The following is a 27,531-nucleotide window of genomic DNA, read 5'->3' as shown; positions in this document are numbered from 1 at the left end:
ATAACTGAAAGGCGCAATGACTTAAATATATGAAATTTGGTTTGGGATTTTGTGATTACAAATGCAGTTCTGACTCAAGTTTTTGTTTCAATCAGTTAGAAAAAACACGTCTAAAACACAAATTCGGTTTTCCTATACTATTTACCGCATGCCAGGGAATTAATCGCCAAATAATTCGCCAAGAATTACGCGATAGACTCAGTAAAAATGCTATATTCACACGAAAGGCTGATATTTGTAACTATTGTACTCCAGTGGTATGCAAGGCATTCACTGGGATAACACCTTTACTAGGGATTATTCGAGAAAGTTTTGGAAAGACCATTCCTGCTCCAACGGAAAATATTTGGCTGCAGTTGATATGCAAAGAGCATGAGACCGTGTATTGGCTCCATATATTTACTTTGCAAATTTTTATGCCTGCGGAAAGATTAACATTACGTCATCCGACTACCTTGTACCCATATTGATGCCCCTAAAGCATGCAAAAATGTTTGCGATAAACTTTCTCGCGTTTTTTTTTTGTTTTTTTTTTTTTCCTACGGCTCAAATACTTTTATTGTTAAATATATGTAATGGTGTTCCTGAAATTCATAGATTAAAGAAAATGTGAATAATTCAAATCGTTATTAACAGCAATATTGTAAAAATTAAATGTAATGGATTAACTTACTATGCACTGTGGTGAAAGCTTATAAGCCAGTTAACAGCTACGCAAACGGGCAGTTGCTTTTGTATTGTGGTCTTGTTACTCGGCTGCGAATTAGAAAGTCCCAGGTTCTAAACTCGCATAACACAATTGACCACAGCACTATTCAGGAAGGAATAAATTTGTCATTATTGGGAATCCAAAACCTATTTATAGGATCAGACATGCATTGTATTGCAGAAGAAGAAGCGTTTTGTCTTATGACGATGAGCAATGCATAGACGAAGATATCAAAAAATAGCTAGAGGTATCCGAGTGCTTCTACCCTATAAGGAATGTTCCTAAAGGAGATTTCTTTTCCGACTGATTTTGCTACAGTATCCTCCAATTTTAATTTATCGAGTAGAATTCAATATTTCAATGTATTTTTTAAATATCTCCTTTGATATATTTTTAAAGTAGTTTCTTACTCACAATTTCCAATATTTTAACCATACGTCTGGCCCAGCTTAGCCAAGGTTGTTTCTTGCGCCATTAAAATTCACATCCAACCAACCAACCTATAATAATTTAGTCAAGTAGAAATGATTGTAGTTGATTAATGTTATGGTCAAGTTAATTCTCAACATTACAATGTGTTACTGACTACTTGTAATAATATTTTTTGATGCATTGCAATAAGGTTTTTTGTAATAAGTGTTTTGTGCTGCCTATTCTTCGTCGATCATTCCTTACAAAAAGAATTCACCAAAATCACAGTCAATACAATTGTAATGGGTTAAAAAAAATGAAAATTAAATGTCAAAACCAACCTCATAAGAAAAAAAATAAGACTTTTTTTTTTTTTTTTTTTTTCGTTAACAAGTTTGTGCAGTGAGCGAAATGCAGTTTATTCAACTTTTAAGTGTTGGTGCTACTTAATGAGATTTATGTTTCGAGTCTAAGTAAAATGCATCATCAGACATAGTTGGACCTCTTAATTAATATCAGATTTTTTTTATTAAACAGATATCTTTATCTAAACAGCTCTACAGCCTTCATTTACTATATTATATAAAATGTGCGAAAAAAAATTTTTTAAGGCGAGAGCTGAAGAAAGTTCCTTAGATATTAGGTTTCTATAAATGAAATGGGAAAAAAAACTTTAAAAGTGATTCGAAAATGGTCACTGCGCTTTGAATTGGATTTAAAAATATATAAAGAAAATAATAGATTCAACAAGGATTTAATCTTTCATCTTTGAAGTGATTAAATAAATTTATTATATTTTTATTGTTTATTTCAACATTTAAATTCAATTAATATTTTATAATTATCAAAAATTATTGCAATGAAACAGCGAACTAGGAATTCTGGATTGAGAATTACGAACTGTTTTATCTTTCTCTTCACTTTAAAACATAATAAAATTCAATGCAATAGATTTTTGGAATGATTTTAAGATATAGATCTGAAATCAAAACATTATTTAATATCTGGTTTATATTTCAGAAAAGTAGAGGACGTGGATGTGTTTGCGGAAATACAGACAGAGCATTATCTGCCTGATTCTGAATTAAGCCCACGACACCTGCTTTCTTGCAAAGTAATTTTATATTTCGAAGTTCTGTGACAGGTTTTACTGCGAACACGAGGAACAGACACCTTCTTTTACCAAAGGTTAATATTCTGATAATTGGCAATATCTGTTAGTAATTTCAGAATTTGTCTAGCCTATAAGTAAATGCCAAATTGACTCGCCAAATTTAAGGGCGCACTCGCTATACTCATCGCCATCTCCGGTGAAAGGGTGCCAATGGTACGACTTGTAATATTACTTTTAGTGTTAAGCATATTTTAATTGAATGTCCTGATTTTAATGTTCATCGTCATAATTTTTTTTCTACTCATCTTCTCTTAAATTTCAAGATTTGGTGGATGAAACACACTATCCAAATATATTTTAAATTTTTAAAAATCATTGGCTTTTATATTTGTATTTAGAACTTTTTGACTTCTTCTCTTGTTTCACTTTTTACATAGCTTCATTGTAACTTTTATCGCATCAGTGCTTCATTTAAATTTATTTACATTTTTGCATTTTAATTTTTTGCATTTCTAAGTTGATACCTTTTGCTTTTATATTTTAATACACGAGTTTTTATTGTTTGCTTTATTTTCTTATCATTTGCTTGGCGCAGAATGGCCAAACATGGCTTTTGCGTCAGAAAAACCATGACAACCAACCAGAAATTGTCTAGTCCAATAAAAAATCCAATAAAATAATGACGACTTTATCAACTATCCAGAATACAAATTAAAAAATAGTAGTCTCTAAGTTATTGATAATACTATTTAAAAGAACACAAAACATTTTCTATATTTCTTACATTTAATGGCATTTACCGTTACAATCATTCCAATGGGACTGTTAAAATAAAACTTTTTAATTCTCCAGAACAAAGTCTCATATAGGCAATAACAATTTTGATATCAGATTCTTTAAAATTTGATACAAATTTTCTAAATACATATGAAAAGAACTTTAACTATGCGTTAAAGAACTTAACTGCTAGTTTTTATAAAAAAATTAATATTATATTTATTATATTGACAAAGGATTTTGTGTGACTGATGATGAAGTAAGATTTTCATTCCGCTCCTTGGATATTTTTTGATGCGTTTAATTTCATTTGCATTATTTGAAAAATAAAACTGCCTGCTACAAACAATTTTTAAAAACATTCCAGATACAAAAAATTGTTGTTTTAAAATGTTCAAATGCATTACTAATAGTTTAGATTTATTACTATATTTTAAATATTAAATCAGTAGATTCAACTTTAAATTAAAATTGATTTAAATATATCATTTAATTTTGCAATGAGCATAAATTAAAAGTTTATGCTATCTTACTTGGATATTTATAATATAAAATACGATTTTAGAATGCATTTAGTGCCAAAAGATTGCATTTAAAAATTCCATTTCGCACATAAAAAAAGATTAATTTTTAAATTCAACAATCATTTTTATTCACCAATATGGTGAATAAAATGCATGAAGATGCAGCAAAATCTCTGCTTTTTTTTTTTAAAGCAAGCATAGATTATTGTCTTCATCTCTTCCATGTATGGCAATATGTACGATAGAATAAAAAATATAAATCAAGTATTGTACTAATTCTGAAATCTTTCAATTTTTAGATCAGAGACAATCTATTAAGCAGTGTTTACAGTCTCGTCTTCTATATGATAATTCTATCGTTAATCAGATATAAAAGAATGTCGTGCTGTTAAATAAAACTATGAGTAAGTATCAAAGTCAAAGAAAATTGGAATTTTATAATCGGTTTATCTCTCAAATTTTGTGTTTACATTCTAGTTTCCGCAAACATTTGAATATTTGATAGTTATAAAGCTCGTAATCATAAATGAATAAATTAATACAGTTAAAAAATAGTTTCATGGAGGTGGCACCATCTAGAAAATCATTTGAAAAATATTAATTTCTATATTCTATTATTTTTGTAGACTTGTACGCAAGTTATATTAAGGCGTAATTAAGTTATATTAACTGCGGAAAATTAAAAAGTTTTAAACGCCATTTTATTAGCGCTGTAAAAAGAATGGAATGATCTGATTTTTCAGAAACCTAGAAATATCATAAATAATTCAAAAGAAAATACATTAATCAAAAGGGAAATATCGGGTATTCATTTACATCTAAAATATATGACAAATGAGGTAAAAATTCCAGTCAATTTCTCTCAGAATCTCACACTTTTGCGGTTTTGTTTTATCATCTATATATTATAAAAATTTAATTAAAATAGGAAATTAAAAATATTGTAAAAAGATAAAAAATAAATTATATTAAAATTTTATAGAATATGTATATAAATTTAAATAGGCATGGCTGATTTACATAGACCGCCATCTGACATAGCAACATCATCATGACAGTATTCGGATCTTAGTGATAGGTAATTTACGTCATTTTTTAAGCACGAGCGGATATCACAAAAAATAATGGCTTAAGACTTTAAAGTGACTACTTTTAAAAAAATAAAAGCTTCATTGCTGAATTAAAAGTAAAAATAATTTAAATTAAAAAAAATAATTAAATAAGTAAAAATAATTAGAAATCTTAAATTCAAAGCAAAATTCATGAAAGCGCCAGGCGTAAAAAGTAATGTGTGAAAGATATAAAGTCGCAACAAATGTCATAAAAAGCAAAAAAAGAAAAAGAAAAAAAAATCAAAACATTTATTGCATAGAAAAATTCGAAAACATTATAAATATGATAAAAACTTAAATTTACTTAGAATATTTCTTTCAACATTTCACGTTTTTTTAAAAAAAAAAAATTTCGAATTTTTGATTAAAATTTTTTATATTGTTACTTTCTAATAAATACAAACCAATTTAATTCTTTTAAACATTTTATTGAAATCTTTATTGAGCTTATATGTCGTTTCATAAAAAATTAATCTGAAGTTGATTATTTATTTATTTATTTATTAATATCTTTAAACCTTAATATATAAATATTTTTTGCGATGTTTTCAAAGTAATTTAATTTGGTGCTTTCGATTAAATTAAAACATCTGAGCACTCTAATTTATACAAATTAAAATTAAATTACATTATATTATACTTTAAAAACTTTGTTTTATAATTAATTATAATTTAAAGCAAACAAAAAATATTATCTTTTTTGCTATTTTGTATATGAAATTACTTTTCAAAAATTATATTTTGAATTGTTTTATACGTAGGACACTGAACCAATGCTCTAAAAAGTATAAAATTTTGATAATTTCAATATATCAAATTTATTTACGGTAAACTAACTGATATTTTGAGAGTTATGGTGAAAAATTCCAAACCTACTAAATTTGTATTTAATTTAATTTTTTTAAGCTCATTCTCATCTTGCAATGTATGTATGTCCCAAATTTGATAGCTTTGAACTAAACAATCTGTCCTATAGAGCACCTACATATAAACCCAAACATTTTCATTTTTTTCTCCCCCCCCCCTTTTTTTTTCTTTATTTATTTTTAACATCTCTACGTAGAGATTGTTCTAATATCCCCAATAAATATCTATTTTAAAAAACCAGTTTTCTTTTCCGATTGCATCTTTAAACAAGCTTTTGTTAGATGAAATCTTTAGCAAATATTACAAGAAATTTAATCTTCATTCATAAAATTTCAACATAAGCGATGCAAAACTCTTGCTTTTTTTCTTTCTAACTCTACAAATTCTTACTTGTACTATGATACATGTCAAATGTGATGGAACAATTTGATTAGTTAAATACGTTCGACGTGTATACAAGTCAATGCAAATTTTCATTTTGGTGTTGTTGATGTTGTTCAAATCTAATATAAATGAATTCTTATTCGCTGTATTATGATTTTTTGTGCAAAATTCACTATACAACCATTTGTATTGTGTTTGTACCATTTGTGCATAGCCATTTGTACCATTGCGCTCGACATTTATTTGTTCGACATAATCATCTCTTGACTTAAAAAAAAGGGTAATTGAAGGTCTAAAAAAATAAGTACTGCAATTAACTGGATAATTTAGGAATATATTCCTCATCTAGCAAGAAGAAAAAATCATGACGTCACAGTACATTGTAAAATAACATGCAAACATACAGATGTAGGTTGGACAGCAAGCATAATTATTTTAATTCCGCTTTTCTGGTATGTTGAACTAGAATGGAGACTAATAGAGCTGTGATGTATCGACCTTAGTGAAGGAAGGGGGGGCAATAAATATCCCTGGCACAGTATTACATGATGACAGTAGAGATAATTTTTTTAAAAAAATCACTTTTTAAAATAAAATACCATGAAGAGACGAAAAAATAAAACCATAGCCTTAGCGTTGTTTGTCGTTTATCCTCATCAAATTACTGCTACAGAAAAATCAATTATTGCAGGAGTTTTGGTACCATCTCTAATACTTTGCTTATGCTAATAATTAAATAATTGAAATTTATTTGGATTTAATTCCCCAACTTTTCACAACGTTAGCAAAACTATTATTTACTATAAGATTACAAATTCTTTCAAATAATTGTTTGGGGTCGATGCTCAAGAAATAACCTACACATCAGACGTATGGCAGATTCTGGTTTTGATTTGTTCGTTAACCTCTATTTTTCTTCGACGTTTTAATGCAATAATATCGGCCAGTTTCTAGCAATCAATGAAGCAAGTTTGTTTGAAAACTTTTCCGTCTGTTGCGTGTTGAGGGTGGTTGATAAATTTCTTATTGTTATGAAGTGTTAAGTTTTGAAATTTTATCACCTGTTTTAACTGATGCTGAAAATTTTAAATAAGCTATCTATATATATATATAAAAAAAATGGTAAGCTAAAGTTGATTTTATTATTTTATGATATGACACTTTCCACGTTTCTATGGTAACATATTGTTTACATAAACATCGTTGACCAGTCGCAATGCCCAGCGAACAATCATGAACATAAAGCAGAATAAATTTGATTTTTAATTTTTTTTTTAAATATTGAAACCGTGAAAGATAATAACATCATAATTGTATTTCATGTCTGTTAATTTATGCTTAGAAATGGTAATTTTTATTTTTAACTAAAAAATACATTTTTTCCCCCTCATGAAGATAAATTGAATTAATATGCAACTTTAAAACTAGCTTTATCCTATGTTATTTTTTAACATAAATCAGAATGAAATGGATTAAAAAAAATTTTTGAAATATTAAAGTCATGAAAGGTAGTTACAGCATAATCGGATTTCATGTCTGTTAACTTATACTTAGAAATGGTAATTTTTATTTTTAACTAAAATATACATTCATATTTTTTTTTCTCGTGAAAGAAAATTAAATTAATATGCAACCTTAATACTAGTTTTATCTTACGTTATTTTTGTAAGACTTTCTTGTTACAGTTTTATAAACCTTATTTCTGCATTCTGAATAATAAATAAACTGAAGATATATAGTTTTTTTTATAACTTCTTATACCTGATTAACATTCTAGGTCCTTAAAAAATTTCTTGTAGAGGAGGAAAAAAATTGAAATGGGGTTCTCTAGCATTTTTATATATTTATGATTTTTGCTTCTTTCTTTATGACATTAAAAAAAAAAAAAAAAGAACTACTATATTTTTTCAAGAAAATTGAATTAAAAAAGTTATCTTATTTATAATTATGTGATATGTTTTTTTAAAGGCTGAAGATCTGACATTATCTGATCATCACAGTGAGATGATTGGTAGTTACCTTAAATTTGCAAAATTTCGAAGAGGTAAACATGTACGAACTATTGAGCAAACATTTGATGATATGAAGCAATCAAGGTATTCATTTTTAGTGATTTTGATTTAAATGCATTTTATTAATTTCAATTAATGCAATTGAATATAACTTTTACTGAATTTTCTTTTTAGATTGATTGAGGGGACTTTTACTGCAGATGAAGTCAGAGACATGTTAGATGAACTCTGTGCACTTTTAAAAGGAGATTTAGAAATAGAACTCATAAATACAGCTCATACTGCAGCATTACTCTTATTTCAAATGTGTGTGCAAGCTCAACAATGGCATCTGAAGCTTAATGCTGATGTTTCAGAATTAGAGAACAGGTAAAATTAAAAATTAGGTCAGTACTTGTTAAGCTGCATTTTTTTTCATTTGTCTTTGTATAAATAATATTGCATATGGAACAACTCTTGTAGGGTTTTTTTTTTCATTCTAATTTTTCAATATAAAATAAATATAAGTTCAAATTGATAAAAAATAGTTCAGAAAATTATCTTTTATGTTTAATTCCTTGATTATTCAGAGTCAATGTTTAAGATCTTTAATTATTTTTTCATATTTTTAAATTTATTTTCATTCAGAAATGCCATCACAATTTTTTTTTCTGTCTGAAATGAGGATGCAAATAAAAGAAGAAAAAAAAAACTATTTTATTTTGATAACTGTTTCTATCACTTTATCCTTTCTTAAAGTTTTTTTTTTTTTTTTTTTTTTTTTTTTTTCTGCATTCTCTTATATTTTGCAAATGTATTAATCAAATGCCATTTTTTAAAAATTTTTTAGTCATTGTAGTTCATATCTAAATTTACTTGAAATTATTGATCAAAGAAATATTTTTTGAAAATTTTTAATACATTTTTTGTTTATTTTTAATATTAGTTAAATTTAATGCAATATTTCTGATTGAATCTTTTGAATGTTTTATAGAGATCTGCTGGAGAAAGTAAACAAATTTGAAGAAAGAATTGTTAGTAATTCTCTTGAAAAAGGTTTAAATGGCTCACCCTTAAAACTAAATAAACTACAACCTTTGGCAGATAATGTTGGTGCAACTCAGCTTCTTCAAGCAGTAAGACTAATTTATTAGATGTATTTTTTTCGTGCAAAATTATTTAATCAAACTGCTTTCTCATATTATTTTTAATGCTTTATTTTTCACTTCTTCAGACTTATTTTATTTATTTCATATTAATATCTTGCATGCTATTTCTTGGTCTGCTGAACTTAAAATATATAGTATTATTTAAGTATTTATCTATTGAGTAATTTTTTTGAAGTAATCTAGAATAGTTCAGAGTAATATTTTGAATAAAAGTTTGGTGTTTAATATAAAAAAGTTTATTTTTCACCACTTAGATATTGGGATTATCCAGGATACTCTTGAAATTATTAACCATTAAAGATATATAGAATATTATTAAATTTGTGTAATTCATATTGAAACTTATTCTTAGATTGAATACACATCAAAAGAAATGCATTAAATACCATGAATTTCAAATTATTTATCCTATAAGTAATCATTCTTTTATATTTGTTTTAAATATTAAATTATTTAATAGTCTACTAAATAATTTTTTCTGTTTTATAAAAGTGTTAATATAGTTATTTTGGTTTTTCAGGAAATAGATCGATTAAATGAAGAAAATAGAAGATTATCTGAGAAACTTAAAGATGTTGAAAAAAGGGTAATAATTTCCCCTCTTAAAAATTTTAACTTCATTTATTGTATCTTCCAACTTCTGGCTTATATACTTTTTTTTTTTTTTTTTGAGATTTTGGAAAATATATTTCAAAACATTAAATTTTCCATTCATTTCTCATAACATAATTGATGATGTATTTTTATTTTTCATTTTGTTTAAAATATAAATTACAATGTGAAACATAAATTTTTTGTTCTATGTATAGCAATTAAAAAAGCAAAGTGGGAGATATCCTTTTATGCTTTAATTTAGTAACCTTATATGAATTAGTGATTTTATATCCATCTCTTTGCTTTTCAAAGTTTCAATTTATTTGTTTTTTTCAAAATCTTTGGGGGTGATAAAGTTATCAAAAAATGCAGCCCAGAATTTTAGAATAAATTTGCTATAAGCTAATGAATTGTGTGCTATGTTTGTTCATAATATTCAGTAAATTCTGGTGATTAAAAATTAATGATCATATTTAAAAATAATATTTATTTCTCTTTTATGAAAAATTAATAACAATTGCATATATATCAATCAAAAACTCAAATGTTGGAAAAATTATTCACCTTGCTGCTATGCCTTTTTCCATGAAGTCCTGATCAAAGATAGAAAATGCAATAATAAACCAAGACTTGAATTGAAATAGTGAACTATCACATTATATGATTGTGATACTATTTTATTACAAAAGTATTAGAAGGAAAAGGTTCTGATTAATATCCTTGCAATAATAAATTGCAAAATTTGTTTAAATATCTTCATATTAAAATGTTTTTAGTCATGCTTATTATGTGCTAAAAATAGCAAATGATGTGTTTTAAAATTAAATTTAGAAAGACAGAATTAATTGAAAATTTATTCATTACTTTGCTATATTGGTTTATGTAGTTTAGGATTTTTTTTTTCTTGTGTACTTTTAAAAAGGGCTAATATTTTTATAAACATTTTTTAATCTGAATATTAACTGTGAAATTTTGATTCTTTTTTTAAAAACTGTTATGTTTTTAATTACAAATTTTCAGAAATATTGAAAATTAATTTGGTAGCCTTTGGTTCAATGGCATTAATTGTTGGTATTAATTTTAATTAAATATTTTGTATAGTTTGATTTTAATGGCTAAAAAGCAAAATATTTTTGGACTTCATAATTTGATACTATTCTCGTAGTATTTTAGAAGCCTTAAAGCGTTTTGTGCATTGTGTTATGCACTTCCCTAATTTTCTGTCAGTATCTTAAACATCTAATTATGTTTTCAGGAAAGAGCAACAGTATTTAAAAATGGACATAATTAAAAAAAAATTGTTATTGCTTGATTCTGAAGTTAAACCTTAACTGTAAGCACAACAAAATTAAAAAAAAAAAAAAATTAGAAAGACATTTTATATTGAAACCTACTCAGCATGAAAAAAATAAGTCAAATCTTTATATCTTGATCTACAATAATGGAAAAGAAGCCAGGATGAAATTTTAATAGTAACAATAAAAATGATTTGTGTTTCACTTTGATGATGAAATAAATCATTGTAAAAATGGATTTAAAATATTTGTTAAAAATGGAAAATAAAGGTATACTGCAAAATAATAGGTATAATTGAAGATGCAATTTTTTTTATTGAATTTTAAAAAGATATTAAAGTTATTTTGTATTGTAATATTATTGGAAGTTATTGTGGCAAAATGCCAAAATTTTTAATTTATTCTAATTAAAACTTCAAAAAAAGAATTGCTCTGAGGTGCACATTTCTATTTTCCAAATTCGATAACTTTTAGTCAAATGGTCTGACGCACAGTATGTCAACATTCACATATTCATCATTATTATCTATAGAGATTATCGCATTTCTTTTTTATTTTATCCATATAAGATCTCAAATAAAGAAATGTAAAATTAAATTTTCTAATACTGGATTTATTACCTAATTTCAAAATTCCATTATAATATTAAATTTTAAGTATTTAATTCCAAAACTAAAATAAACCAATCTTAAAAAATTATATATTTAGTACTCTGTTATAAAAAAAATTAATAATAGTCCTGTTAAAACTAATAAAATATTAGAACTTATACTACTGTCATAAATTATTTAGTCACCATATTGTGAGAAATGTTGCTGTTATTTTGCACAAATAATTTATACCTTTATTACAAGTTCTAAACATTACTGAAATAGTTCACACCAATGATATCTATTAATTAATAATATTTGGATAAAATCTTTCATTTCATTTTCATTTTTCAGGCGCTTGAAATATTGGAAAGTAAATCTTTACTTGCTGAAGTTTTAGCTGAAACACAGAGAGAATTAAAGGATCTGAAAGAAGGAAAGGTATTATTTAATATTTTTAGATTAATGGTGAAATAAGCTTTTTTTTTAGTGTATAGGAAAAAAATATGCAAATTAATTGTTTTTACTTTTAATAAATCAAATTTAAATTCAGTGCAGACTAATTAAAAATAGAACTTGTATAGATAGTTGTTATTATATGCACTACAGTTGATCAGTGTATTAATGAGCTCTGGTATTAGCATGGTTGAGGAATAAGAATTGGAGCAAGAACCTGTTCTGTTTCTCAGGCTGTACTCATAATAAGCATTATTTAAAAATTTCAAGCTGATATATGCATATATGAATTGCTCCTTGCTATTGGATTAGTTGCTGAAAGTTTGCCCTATAAGAGAAACATAAATGTGGGTTATTTTTTGTGTTAGTCCTCCAGATGTATTATGTTAATAATGAAAAACTCTAAGGCCACTATTAGTTTAAAGCATTATTTTGTTTTAACTTTTCGTTTTTTAATAGTTAAAAGGCGTTACCACAATGAAATGCTTACATTTTTCCTTGTATAATTAGTGGCAAGTATAAAAAAAGTTATGCAATGTATTAGTAAGTTGAATGACATATTCTTAAATATTTTTTTAATATACTTGAAAATAACAGATTATATATAACAGTATTATGTAATCATAATAAATGATACTCTATTTTATGAATCTCATATGTTTTACACATTGTTAAGTTTCGTGTTAAAGTTAATCTATAAACATAAAAAGGCATTGAAATGCCTAAGGTATCATTAATTAGGAATGTGACCACTTGTAACTGTCAATTTCAAATAGACTCTTTCACTCACTAATGCTTTGAAAATCTACATGCACAAAATAATTATACTTTTCACAATTTGAAGTGAATCATCGTTTTTTCTAAAATTACAAATGAAAAGTAATTTTAGCTGATCTTAAAACACATTTAGAAAGCTTTAGGCGGTGATAAAGGAATATTTGTTTGTGGGCTGTCAATAAATAGCAATGTGTTCTCTGCATTGCAGAAGATAATGGGTAAACCCTTCATACAAAGAAACACAAACTATTTATTTTTAAAAGTTGAAAAATGTGAAGAAAAAATTTCCTTTATTCTAATATTTAGTGCTGCTGAAAATTAAATTTATTAAAACTGAAATTATAAAATCAAACTTCTTTATTTTAGGATAATTATCTATAAAATTAATTTTTATCCTTCTCTATTTTAAGATAATTATTTATAAAATTATTTTTTTTTCATGATACTAAAATTATGAAAATTATATTCTGCTGTTATAGGCTGAAGATGTTGAAAAGGATTTAAAACATTTAGAAGATGAAATGTATGAAGTCAAGAAAGAACTGGAAGCAGTTGAGTGGAATTTTTTGTATCCTTTTTTTTTTTTTTTTTTGGTTCATAAATTTTAATAGTATATAATATATTATTTATAATATTTCAGCAAGGCTCTTACTTTTCCTTTTGTCTTAATTATGATTTCTAAATTACTGCATTATTAATTTTAAAAAACAGAGGCAAAATGTTTTTTGTTTATTATGGTCATGAAATCTAGTAATTATACAAATAAAAATTATAGGCATTAGTTACATTATAATTTTAGTGTTATTTATTTAAAAAAGGATTGGAATTGCATTTAAGATTGAATAAATGTATTTAAAATTTCAAAAACATGGTAATATAACTATTAAATATGTTTTTCAAAATATAATCTTAAAACCATTACATCTCACAAAATCCTTCTTTTCCCCTTTGTAATAAGTGTAGAGCTGGTTGAAAATGCCAAAATCTTCAAGAATTTAAGATTTCAACAATTATTTTGAAATGGGGAAATGAATTTTGTTTTTGAACTCATCAGATGTTTACTGCATGTTGGTACTAATAGTATTACAAAACTTTTTACTTTTAAACTTTTCAAAGATCTAGTGTAAATGGGAAAATATAAATTGTAGAAAACACCTTTATAGATGAAATGCAAAGAGAAAAAAATAATAGAATGTTCCATAAATGCACAATATTAATAATACAGAGTATTCTGTTCTTAAATATACTGATTACAAATAAATATCCAATGTAAATTAAATCTTGATGCTTCTTTGCCTTTGAAATTCTGCTTATATTTTCCTCATAAAATATTGTGTAATAAATTTCTTTTGTTTTGGTTATTATTTACAATATGAGCACGGAAGTAAATGCCTAATAAAGGTTTTTTTTCTCCTCATGAAATCTTCAAATTTAAATAACAAGAATTGTATTTACACAAAATATTTATTCCATGACAAAAAATTAATGCTTCTGATCAAAGTAATCGAATATAATTTCTATAAGAATCTTTTAATTTTTAAGCTTTCTATTTGTCATTAAAGTTCATACACATAGATTTGAAGCATTTATGGATGATTGCATCATATAAATAAAATTTCTCTCATTCTGGTTGTGGTGTAAATAGCAAGAAGCAGGAAATGATATGCAGGTAAGCTTGAGGATTTTAACACAGTATGAACATAGGAAATCTTGAAGGAACCAATAGTATTGCAAACAGTAGGAATACTGTAAGGATCAAAACATAAATGCAGAGTAATAATGTATTTAAAAGTTCAAAAGTTTTTACTGGAATGCTGTAAAAAAATGTTTTTGCTTCTTTTTTCCCTAGACTATGTGTGCAAATGCTTACACTCAACAGCATCTGGAAAGTGATTTAGTTGAAACTAAACAACAACTTCTTGAAGTTCAAGCACAGTTGCAACTTGCTGAAAAAGTATTTTAATTTTTTTACAAACTTTAATATATATTTATTTTAATTTTTAAAATCTATATTTTTAAATTTATTTCTCAGATCAATGAGAAAATAGTTTTCAAAATATTTAGCTGTATTTAAAATGCTGTCATTTTTATATTAAAAGTTTTTAAAATATACTGATCAGTTGAAAATATCCTTTGTTAAATTTGTATTTATTGTTTTTAAAAAATAAAACTAAGCTCTGGGTTGTTCATTTATAGGAAACATAGGTCTTTGAAAGAAGTTTTTAATGTGAAAACTCAATTAAAGTTTATAAAAAATAGGTTCAAATCTAAAATGACATGCAATTTGAATATTATTCTTTAGATTATAACTTGAAGAAATTTGTAAGATACTTTTTAAAATGAAGATTTTTTTGTACAGAACAAAGAATAAGCCTTATAAGAATATGTCCATCTCAAATCATTAAGTGTGTTGTAAATATCTGTTATGCAACTACCCATGGAGTTAAATATTCTTATTTTTTTTCAAGAACAATAAATTAAACTATTACCTATGCAGGATTCAACATAAAAAGGGTTGAAAGCAATATTTACACTGAATAGGTTACCCTTTCTTAATTTGAATTTTGATAGTTTTTCTGTTCGAAGGTAATGGAAAAAGCTAGGAAAAACAAACTTCTTAAAACTGTGTAATCTTGATGCTTGTGCAATTGTTCTTTTATTTAATTAATTTGAATTTTTTTAAAAAAAAATAATTTTTTGATATGCACTTTACTTGCCATGTTTTACAGGAATTAGAGTCCAAACTGAATCAAACAGCAGCATTCAAAAATATGAAGCAAATGCTTGCAACAAAAAATGAACAAATTAAGAGTTTGAGACAGCAACTTAGCAAGTAAGTTTCAATCGAATCATAAAATTAGAACTTCTTAAAGTTTACTTTGTAATTTCTTATGAAAAGTAAAAACTTTTGGGAACCCATCTTCACCCAGAAAAGCATTTTGTGAATCCAAAATTGGAGAATAAAGAAGAAAATGAGGTGTTAGTTAATAGCATAATTTAAAATGATCAAGCAATTTTCAATGAAGTTTTGTATGAATTATTTTCCTTTAAAAAATATGAAAGACAACCTGAAAACTGTCATGACACATCAGTATTTTGAATAATCCCACAATTTAAGAATTTTTGTTCTAAATAAATATATTCTGATTGGAAAGTATAAGTTGATGACTTTTTTTAATATTATATTTTTATATATTTCTTATCTGTATTTCTTTATATAACATCTGCTTCCAATGGTTTGAAATCCAATAGAGAGAAAAACTTTTAAAGCTAATTACACATAATGTTATAATTTTCTAATATGTGATTGTACCTGATACAAAATCAACAGTATGCTTATAGCAGTTCCTTACATTAGACAAAGTCACATAGTTTTTTTTTAAATGGGTTAGTAAAAATCTTTTCTTTTTATTTAAAGAAATGTGATTAAAAAATATATTTATCTCAAATTAATTTTCAGTAAGGATAAATATTTTTTAATTATTTTTGCATTTTTTTTTATATATATATATAGGCTCAAGCTCTCAATGATCTTGTATTTTTCTTATAAAATTATAGAAAATATTCTAATACAGCAATTTTTAAAAAATACATTGATTTTATTTTTTATCCTTTTTCTAAAAAAGAAAAAAAAAATTACTGAAATGTCTAAAAAAAATTTTTGCACACAAATAATTTTAAATGATATAGTAAAGTTTCAAACAGAGTAATGTAATCCTCAGTGTTATATCAATCTAATTAAGTCTTTTTCCATTTTAGATATGAAGAAACAAATGAAGAAGATTGACTGAGATAAAAAATGCAATGAACCAATAATACTTAAAAGATAAAAATGTGCATAATATATGCTTGCTTTTCTAGTCACACTATTTACCAATAACTAGTCATATTTTAGAACATATTTTTGCACATCCCGTTTAAAACAAAATGCATATATCTTATTTTGCAACTATTTATCTACAATAAATAATATGATAAAAAGTAAAATATTGTATTGTAGCATATTGTCATTTTTTTACATTGTTTCTTATTATATTAAAAAATATTCGACATTCATTAACATTAGGCTTTTAATACTTCCCCTTTGTTCTTTTGTAGAAATTTACTTTTTACAAGTGTAAAGGATAATTAAAAAATTCATGAAATCACTTAATGACATTTCTTTATATAGTTAAATAAAATGCTTAAAGTGATATGCTGTACTTATGAAAATTGTGAGCTAAATTCTAAAACAGTAATTACAATATTTCATTTTACTAGTTGTAAGAACTTAAGATCTTCTTTTAATTCAAAAAAAAAAAAAAAGATGAAGATCTCGCCAAATTTTTAAGAAATCTCTTGACACAAATCAGTAACATGTTTGAAAAACTGTAGCTAATTTCTTGTTATCTATCCAGTTTAAGTACAAATAAAAAAAGTTTATTTTAGTAATAGTTCACTGAATCAGAGAAAAAAAATGATCCCATTATTCTAAATTTTTATTTAGCAGATTCTAATTTTAATTGTATGAGTTGAATATTAAAAATGTATGAACATGTGTATTAGTGTTCTAGAAGACATTACACTTGCTGTTATCAGTTATCTCTCAATATTTATCATATTAAATTCTTTTATTTCAGTTAATTATGTAAAAATAATTTTAAAATGTTTCTTCAATTTTTTTAAAGTTAAAATCTCATTTTAAGATTTGTAGAACTGAAAGAATCTGAAATTATATTTGGATGGGAACATAAATATATTGAAAAGTATTTACTTCATTCTAAACATGAGTACAAAACTAAACTTTCCTAACTAAAATAAACAAAAATCTCTCATTAATTATGAGAATATTTACAATAATATATGCTAAACTTAAATCAACCACAATTAGAAGGAGAGGTACTTTTAAATTGTTCTGAAGTAAAACTATGCAAGAGTCTCAGCTTAAGAAAAAAAACTGAAAAATGGATTATCCCTATATGTAATGAATGTCCATAAAAAGAAGATTAGTAGTCCTGTTTTTTTTTTTTTTTTCCCCCCTATTGACCTATAAAACTACATCTGCAGTTTAGTAAATTATGCCAAATCACTTATGGAATGCAAGGAAACTGCATTTCAATTAAAATAACATAGAAATAATTTCTTTTATTAAGAAGTTTTAAAACAAAACTACCTGCTCAAAAGAATTTCATCTTGTTGAGCAATCATACAGATTATATTCTTAAACGAATATCATTTTATACATGTTATTCACAGTTTAAAATAATATATCTGTTATAACAACTCAAAATTTAATGTGGATTTGGTCTTGTTGGTGAAAATGGATCAAACAGCTTGGGATCTTTCAAATATTTTGGCTCTTTTAAAAAGGTACCCATGTAACCTAAAACAAAAATGTAATTTCACATAATTACTTCATTATATTATACATGTTTATACAATTAATTCTAAGGCTAATTTTCAATGGTAAAAGAGCTCAGAGTAATAAGTATTTTTTTGTTTAAAAATATCTGGAAATGATATGTTGAAGCATAAATACAAAATATTGCTTATTTATACTCTCGTGAATACAATTTTTTTTATCAGAAATATTATCACTCATTGATAAAAATTGTGTGTTTCAGTATATTGTGATTTCTTCATGATGGGACATCAATGCATTTCAAATATAATAACACATTTTATGATTTTGATTAAATTATTAGCCTACAATTTCAATGATATTAGGCATATTTCTCATGCCTGTTGCTTCCACAAAGTCCAATGAAATTGCATACTGAGCGATTCTTAAAAATTCCCCATAATCAATAGTTAAGATAAATTAATGGGGTAGCTAACAGACATGCCAACTATAGCAAAACCCATATGCATTAAGTTGATGAGCTAGAGATCCCCAACTTCCCTACAAGCAACAGTACATAATAGTACCTCAATTAACACTATTAATCTGTGTTATACTATGATGGATACAATTTTATGCAATTACTGTAAATATGACAAAAAGAACAATAAAAGACACAAAGTGTTTACTTGCAATATTGTAAGTAAACACTTTATATTCCTTTTCATAACTTTTACTGTTTATTGCATCTCAATGTATCATTGGCATTCATATATTCCAGTACAAAAAAATTTTGTTTGTAATCCATCAATTTATAAGTTTAACTCATGAATTCTGAATCACTGTGTAAATTACTTACCTAGATTCCTAGATACCTGTATCATTGCAACTACTCGTTTTTGCTGGGCATCACATAATCCAGTAATGTGCTTCTCATAGATCTTGCCAGTATATGGTGAAATAAACTGACTAAGGAGTCGAACATTTTTGTAATCAACTGGTATTTTGTATTTACACAAGATGCATAATCTTTTCTTAGGTTTATATGGATTCTCAATGTCAGAAATAAACTGAAAAATAAAAGAAAAAAAAAAATTTATTTTTATACAATTTGTAAAACAAAAAAGTAATTTAAATATTATTTATTTTCATCTATAAATCCAAACATGTTTGCGTATCATGTGGATTTACAGCAGCCTATACATGATTGTTGTGCACATTAAATACGCCATCACACGTGAATGCAGCTTCATCCGTGAACAGGACAGATGCTGCAAATTGGGGCTGAAGTATACTCTGTTGCAAGAACTAACGTGCAAATGTTACATGTTGTGAAAAATCAGTTGTCCAGGGGTGTTTGTGGGACCCCAAAAAATCCCCTGAAACTTTTACGGACTTACTACCGGCATTTTGGAGTTTCGAGAAGGGGGGGGGGGGGAGAAATGAAAAATTACAATTATGAAGTATTGAATGACCTAATTATAAAAGTTCAATGAATTACTTTTTTTGCAAAATTAATAACCATAAATTTTCAAACATATAAACTACTACATTTTATGCAAATATTTTAAATTACCTGAATTAATTCTTTTAAAAAAATTATCTAATTTCTGCTGCTTTTTTTTATTTTCTGATGTTTGTAGGCTTGTCTTTCTTTTGTGGTGAACTTCATAATTGCAGGAAGGTTGACTTTCATTTTCCTCATTTACAGTTGAAGAAATTTCCTTGAGAACAGCACATGCAGAGGTAGAAGCAGCTTGCTTTTCTGCTAATGTAGAAGGTTTTTCAGAGATTTTTATAAGTGACTCATCTGAAATACATGTTTTTAAGTCCTCTTGATATGTTTTCCAACTTCTGTTCATATTCAGTAAGAGATCTTTGTGAATTGGATCAGTCATTGGATTTTTTGAGCCATATTTTTCACATGAGGTTTCTTTAGAAGCCATTAAATCATATTTAATAGTCTGCACTGCATCTAGAGAATCAATCTTAAGAGAGGTTCTATAGTCAGTGACAAGTGTATCCATTAAGTTGAATGCACTTTCCACTAATGGGCCATGGAAGCAGCTAAGGCAGGCTTTGACCAATTTAGCCAATGTAGGATACTTATAATCATTTGTGAAATCATCTTTTAAATTAAAAACTTTAGACCAAAATTTATCAATTGTACACTTGACTTGATTTCCACTTTCATCAGATGTGTAGAGCATTTCTTTGGTGATACAGGGGTGTTTGTGGGACCCCAAAAAATCCCCTGAAACTTTTACGGACTTACTACCGACATTTTGGAGTTTCGAGAAGGGGGGGGGGGAGAAATGAAAAATTACAATTATGAAGTATTGAATGACCTAATTATAAAAGTTCAATGAATTACTTTTTTTGCAAAATTAAGACCTTTGAACCCAAGTCACGTGATCGCACATCTGGTCGAACGAAGTCTCTCCCTTTTTTTTCTGCCGCGCCTACTTGCCGAAAAGAATCCAAAAGAGAATGTCCGAGAACCGGGGGAATGAGTCATAACTCGCAATAAGGAAGGAACAAAAAAGAAGTTTTTTCCCCCTTTTCACGCATTATCACTGCCTTTGGAGAAAGAAAGGAAAAGTTTTCACCATACACACTGACCTTGCGTTTTCTGCTTTCAAAGCAAACAAAATTATCCAGATCAAAATAAATAATTCATTATTATTCCTACTTCCTTTTGAACGACGATACCCGGAATTCCGGGGTTTCCCCGGAGCACAAACACCCCTGGTGATATCAATATCACTCTGGTATAACCTTATTTCATCTTCTACTTTTGACTTTTCATTATCACTAAAAATATGGGACATAAAAGATAATTTTTCAAAAGCTAATTTTGTACTAGTTTTACCTCTTAGCTCTGGATCTAATGCTGTAAAACTAATTAGATATGAATTTTTAAGGGGTAATTTCTGTTTCATATGCTGTGCTGTATTAGTATAAGCTTTTATCAGAGAAATTTGGAATTCTTTTGCTATTGGATGATTTTTTGATAATTTCTTCAGGAGAGTGGAAGTTTCTGCACCAGTAAATATTACTTTGCTAGGTAGATGGAATTCTGGATTTGTGACATCAACCTTTAATAAATCATTATAAGATGTGCACTCTATATTTTCTGGCTTCATAAAAAAAGAGAAAAATTTTGCCATCAATTTATAAATACTGGAATGTATTAAATGAAGCATTGGTCTTTTTGTTTCAAATAATTTAATATATGTGTTGAACTATGGTAATACTGCTGAATATAATGCCATATGCAATAAAGTTTTGTTTTGCATAACAATAACCCATTTAGTATTCTTTTTTTCCGAGCTAAAGCATCCTTTGTGAGTTGTTGGGAATGCAAGCAAGAATACACCCCTTCAACAATTTTTTTCTGAGCAGCAGAAATATTTCTTTTATTGTATACAGTTTCAACATAAGAAAAATAATCCCTTTTATCAGTTTTATCCAAGTAGAGAAAATAAAATGCAATAAGAGCATCCCACAGATCTTTGATTCTTTCTAAAACACATAAAATGTACATCCACCTATGGTCAAATGTACATCCACCTATGGTCCACCTATTTTCAAAAACTAATATTGTACTGGTTTTACCTCTTAGCTCTGGATCTAATGCTGTAAAACTAATTAGATATGAATTTTTAAGGGGTAATTTCTGTTTCATATGCTGAAATTTCACAGTGAAATTCTCTTGCGTACATAAATTAAAAAAATATTTCAATAAGCGAAACGAAAAATGTACACGTGCATCAATAAATTAAACGAAAATTTTACACAACGGAGAAAAAAAAGTTGCGAAGCGATCAATGACAAATAGCTAATACGGCCAAAAATCCCCCTTCTCTACTTATTGGTGCCACGCCAGGAGAGATAAGACCTTTGAACCCAGAGTCACGTTATCGCAAATCTGGTCGAACAAAGTCTCTCCCTTTTTTTTCTGCCGCGCCTACTTGCCGAAAAGAATCCAGAAGAGAATGTCCGAGAACCGGGGGAATGAGTCATAACTCGCAATAAGGAAAGAACAAAAAAGAAGTTTTTCCCCCCTTTTCACGCATTATCATTGCCTTTGGAGAAAGAAAGGAAAAGTTTTCACCACACACACTGACCTTTCGTTTTCTGCTTTCAAAGCAAACAAAATTACCCAGATCAAAATAAATAATTCATTATTATTCCTACTTCCTTTTGAACGACGATCCCCGGAATTTCCGGGTATCAAAGTTCAAAATCCCCGGAGCACAAACACCCCTGGTTGTCTAAAAAGGTCTGGATCCGCTGGAGATGGTAAGGGTGTAACTTTTTCTCATGCAGCACATGCCATACTGTTGTATGGTGGACCCATTGCTCCCGAGCTATTGATTGCGTGCTTCATTCAGGCTGATTGTCCACTACCTCCAGGATTGCCTCTACTCGATTTGTCGTTCTCATGGTCTGCGGTTGACCTGTATCTTGTCTTTCCCCACACAATGAGATTTGCCAGTGTAAACGCTGAAATGTTTTCTGATTGGGTAGCGCCTTGTCGGAAAACACATCTGGTAAAGTCTTGCCTCTTCTCTGGCGTTGCCATGTGCACACCTATACATGAAGAGCATATTTGCCTTCTCCGAATTTGAATAGTACGGCATTTCTAGCGAAGAATAGCATCAGAATGATGGGCTCTGCGAAAGATGGGTGATTTATCTACTTCAGACGTAGCGCCCTCTCACGGCTTTCCGACGCCACATTGTATGGTGAAAGTTGTTTGTTTTGGCGAGTTATATATATATATATATATACAAGAATGTGATTCTTGTTTAAAATGCTGATTAAAATTCATAATATTGTAATAAATCATTATAATATCAGCAACTTTAGTATAACAATTTTAATCCTAAGAAACCAAATTTTCAATTTTTATTTAGCTTTATGCCAATTATAAATTTGAAAAATTCAGGATGGAATCAAAATAAAACTTAGAAATTTTGTTATCAATATGACATTGTCAGAACTACTATCTCAAATTTAAAAGTTTTATGCTATATATATGAAAAAATATCTGCTGATATAATAACTCCCCCCCTTTTTTTATCAACTCAGTGAGTTATTATGATTCACTGATTTAGTTGTTATCTAATAAATACATCATCATAAATTTGGTCTTTTTAAATGCAATTTAACATTCATAGTAAGATTTAAATTTACACATAAAAAAACAAAGTTTTAAATCAGTTGATAATAGTAGAAATATACACCAAATGTACATAATGTTAAGTAAATGGATATTTTCATTTTACCAAACCACTGTATATACCAGCTGATCATTGTTAATCATGAATGAAAATACTGAATAGGGACACAGGTAAACATAAAACTGAATAAAACATCTTTAATTTTTAATAAAAGAATACTCTACATAATAATCTCATCGGAGTAGAAAATTATCAAATGTTTATAGTTTGAAGAGTCAAATTTCATAGGCTGAACTTTGTTCAAAGAATTATTGAACAATCAGTTTTAATTGTTTAACATTAATGAACATTATTTCTGAATGAAGAAGAAAAATTAGGATATCAATGGATGAAATATCCTTTCAGTCAGAAAAAATAATCGATTATCCTTATACTATGTACACAAATATTCTTGTAAAAAGATAAAAATAAATTGGCTCAGTATTATTCATTAATACTAGCAAAAACTTATGCCTCAATTAAATCAGAGCCAATAATTCTTTTGGCACATTCAGTAACTATGCCGTCCAATTTCATATTATGATATTGAAGCAATAACACTTGTTAATATCCAAAAAATGATTGAATATATAATACATAATTTTCTATTTTGCTTTCAAAGTAATTTGATTTATTTTTTTTAATATTTTGTTTATTATAATTTATAGTTATTTTTCCTTGCCTGATTTTTTTTCTTTCTTTATTGTTGGGTTTAGAAATACAAAAATAAATTTATAGATTTTATAATCCTATAGCAGTTTGTGATCAAGAAATAGGGTTGTTTAGAATGAGAGGCCATTTAGCACCCAGGCAATGGACAAACTTTAGAGATGCTACTAAGCTAATCTATGAATAAGGCTGCTTAGTGCAAAGGCCATTAAAAATTGACTCTTTTTATGAAATTTCAAAAAAACTTTTAACAGAAAAAAATTGAAAATGAATGATATTGATAAAGGAAGAACTATAGAATTAAGGCCAATTAAATTGTAATGAATATGAATATTCAAAATTAATATATTTTTTATTACATATGTGTGTGTGTATCTTATAACTATTGGTATAATATAAAACACAACTACATTTTATTTTCATTTTAAATTCTATCGTTTTAAATAATAAGTAATTTCATAATGTTTATTAGTGAAATGACTTTTTTCATTTCATTATTCTTTTTGTATTGAATTTCTGCAATTCTTTAAGAGTTATTCAGCTCTTAATCAAGTTCAAGATTCTAACTGAATGTTTATTACTTTAAATTAGCCTATTGTTTTTTTTTCTTATAATTTTTGCATTTTTCTGTTAAATATTTGTACAACCACAATTATAAATGTATAATTACAATTTTTTTTTAAAGACATTACCACATATTCTATAATTTTAAAAGATCTAAACTATTTTTTTTGTCATAACGAAGCAAAAATTTCAAAAATATTTAATGGAATCATTACCATATCCTCGCAATCTTCTGTACTTGTTTCTTTTTGTAGAGCTTTTTCTTCAGTTTGGCTACTTTTGGAATTTGAGCAATTCCTGGTAAGAATTACTGAACATGTTTTTCCTACATGGGAATTGGCTAAAAAGAGAAAGAAAAAGATACAGAATCAAAAGAGGCAATCAAGGCTCAGTATATATTGAATAACCACTGTATTAAATAATACACGAAATTAAACTACAATATAAAATTGATATTCCATTATTTTTATTAAATTCAATATTTTAATAAAAATAAGGATATAATAAAAAGATAAATAAAAAAAGATAGATAACAAAAAATAATATTATATTATTATTTCTAATACATCATATTATATTATTATATCTAATACATCATATTATATTATTATTTCTAATACATATCAGTGTTGTTCGGTAACCAACCCATTCTGAAGGGCTTAAATACAAGCATACATGAATAATTAAGAGATTTGGAATAAACATTTTTATATTTGTCAGTAGTAAAATATAACAGATGCAGTATCTGATTTATATAAAATGTAAAAATTGAGCTGTTTATCTCTTTAAAAAGAAAACCAAAGATCTACAAGATCCCATAATTCTATAGAATCAATGCATTAACAAGTATTATTTCTAATCAATCATTTGAAAATAAATTTCGTATATTGTTTGTTAAATAATACAGTTATTGAAAACAGCTGCTGTATCAGTTTTGAAGCATTTTTATTCCTTAAAAAAAATAAGATCTGAAATTTAAAATTACTTTTTTAATTCTATAGGAGAGAAAGGAAAAAAGAAAAAGAAAAAAAAACTTAACATTAATATGTATTAACAGTGTAAGGGAGGAACTGATCTTTTGTGCATTTCAATTTAAAATAATTCTATTTCCTATAAATTAGAAACTCTTAAACTATGTTTTGGGTTTCTGCAAGAAAGAAATGCAAAATAAGGGAAATAATAAAAGTAATAATGGTCTTTAACAGTTCCAAAAAATGACCAGAAAACAGGAGGAAAGATGAAAATAGTCTTAAAAAACAGACATTAGTTAAATAAATGTCAATTTAATGAATAATAATTAACTGGCATTTAAGCACCTACTGCACAGGAAACCAATGTAAGTGCAGGAGCAGTACATTCTGAATAATATTCACATTCATCAGAAAATAATCCAAATATATGTAGCAAACAGAGTTGATGACTTTAAATAGAATTTTTAATAATAACTTTTAGTAATGAAGCTTAATACTTTTATTTCAGAAATTTTAATAATAAGGCAGATTAGTCAAACTTAACAGAAATAATTATTTACAAAGGGATAAAAAAATCAAAGGAAACATTACATGGACAAAATCTCCTATTTTGACTCTATTTCTATATGATAAAAATCATAAATAATATTTTTTTTTTTTTTTTGGACAATGAATTATTGAGATTTCTTCCATTCTCTTCCAAAAAAAAAAAAACCCTTCAATTAGACAAGATGGTTGAAGGATATTAACAAATAGCAAAGCAGATGTTGTAATATACCGATTTCAGTAAACTAATGTTATATCTTGCAAGATAATAAAAATAATTCCATATTAGATGATTTGTCATTTCTATCACAGCTATACTTCCTTTAGAAAGTGCAAGCTCTCCGTTTCCTCAAAAGAATTTGGATTTAAATCTGCAACTGCTTATACAGAATGGCTTGTTTTGTTACATTGCATATAAAAATACTAGAGAAATTAAGGAAATAAAAAACTTTAAAATATATGATTAAATTCAATACAAACCTAAAAAGCTAGAAGAGTAGTATATAATTTTGCAATTGCAACTACAATAGTAAATGTATTTTGTAAAATATTTAAGGGCTATGTAATATAAAAAATAATCTTGCAAGATCTGCCTTTTCCTTCAGTATCCTTACCATTTGTTGTTATTCAATCAAATGAAAAATAAACTAAATCTTAAAGTAAATGTTAAAATAACAGGAAAATAAGAAATCTCACATCTAAGATTTTTTTTTTTTTTTGCAAAATCAAATAAATGCATAGTAACAATTTGAATATAAGGTCAAAGCATCAGCTCATATAAACTTATACTTAAGAATATCATAGAAATTAAAGAAATCAACTTTAAGGCACTGTCTACTTTTTAGTAGATCAAAAATTACCCAAATTAAAGATATACAGTGGCATTTAAATATTTAAGTGCAGAGATATTCCCTTCCGTTCGAAATTGCATATTAGATGTTGTTAAAAATGCAAAAGAAAAAACTTATATCAAATAGATTCTTTTAGCTTTTGAACCTAAGATGGACATTAATATTTAGAAAATATTTCTTAAATGTAAGCAAGGTTTTATTTTTATTTTTTAAATCCAGGAATTTTGATACCACACAAAGAATATCAACAAACAAAAATTTTACATAAGAATTTCTTCTAAATGTATTGGGAAGAAAAGCTGCTTACGGTAAAAACAACGTCTTCAAAATATCCAAAAGAACTTACTATTTAACTTAAGGATGTTATTAGCAGCTTGATAGACAAACTTCACATTTCTAAGCACATTCATTTCGTTCCGAAATCCAAGCAGCGTTTCGAAACGCGACTATGACAGTAAACAAACAATTTAGTTTGCTTTTCAAACAAAGTTACAGATACAGAACTACATATGAACAGTTTTAACAAAATATTTATTAATTGTCCTCACTATTCTTCAATATTTTGCATACAGAAACTTTATTTATTGATATCATTGAATTTCTCACAGATAA

General features: G+C 26.6%; 2 protein-coding genes across 3 annotated transcripts; one reads left to right on the top strand and one right to left on the bottom strand.

Moving 5' to 3' along the window:
* Nucleotides 1–6,883: 6,883 nt before the first annotated feature.
* LOC129988675 (leucine zipper transcription factor-like protein 1) lies at nucleotides 6,884–16,851 on the top strand. Of its 2 annotated transcripts, none has more exons than XM_056096946.1 (10): nucleotides 6,884–7,020; nucleotides 7,867–7,994; nucleotides 8,085–8,279; nucleotides 8,884–9,025; nucleotides 9,579–9,644; nucleotides 11,892–11,978; nucleotides 13,250–13,321; nucleotides 14,620–14,724; nucleotides 15,500–15,603; nucleotides 16,530–16,843. In XM_056096946.1, exons 1-10 carry the CDS (start codon nucleotides 7,018–7,020, stop codon nucleotides 16,555–16,557), a joined length of 930 nt encoding a protein of 309 aa, XP_055952921.1. In that variant the 5' UTR covers nucleotides 6,884–7,017; the 3' UTR covers nucleotides 16,558–16,843. The 2 variants fall into 2 exon arrangements, with proteins under 2 accessions (XP_055952921.1, XP_055952920.1); XM_056096945.1 differs by lacking the exon at nucleotides 6,884–7,020 and adding an exon at nucleotides 7,182–7,245 and having other exon boundaries at nucleotides 16,530–16,851.
* Nucleotides 16,852–17,868: 1,017 nt separating this feature from the next.
* LOC129988704 (28S ribosomal protein S18c, mitochondrial-like) lies at nucleotides 17,869–27,409 on the bottom strand. The gene is made up of 4 exons (XM_056096976.1): nucleotides 27,266–27,409; nucleotides 24,767–24,891; nucleotides 18,950–19,160; nucleotides 17,869–18,132 (listed from the first exon to the last, which is right to left on the bottom strand). Exons 1-4 carry the CDS (start codon nucleotides 27,327–27,329, stop codon nucleotides 18,041–18,043), a joined length of 492 nt encoding a protein of 163 aa, XP_055952951.1. The 5' UTR covers nucleotides 27,330–27,409; the 3' UTR covers nucleotides 17,869–18,040.
* Between the last annotated feature and the right edge of the window lie 122 nt (nucleotides 27,410–27,531).

The sequence above is a fragment of the Argiope bruennichi genome, chromosome 10 (assembly GCF_947563725.1).
Source record: "Argiope bruennichi chromosome 10, qqArgBrue1.1, whole genome shotgun sequence".
Classification (NCBI taxonomy): domain Eukaryota; kingdom Metazoa; phylum Arthropoda; class Arachnida; order Araneae; family Araneidae; genus Argiope; species Argiope bruennichi.
Note: the sequence above shows the minus strand (reverse complement) of the source record. Positions and strands in the feature narration are given on the sequence as shown.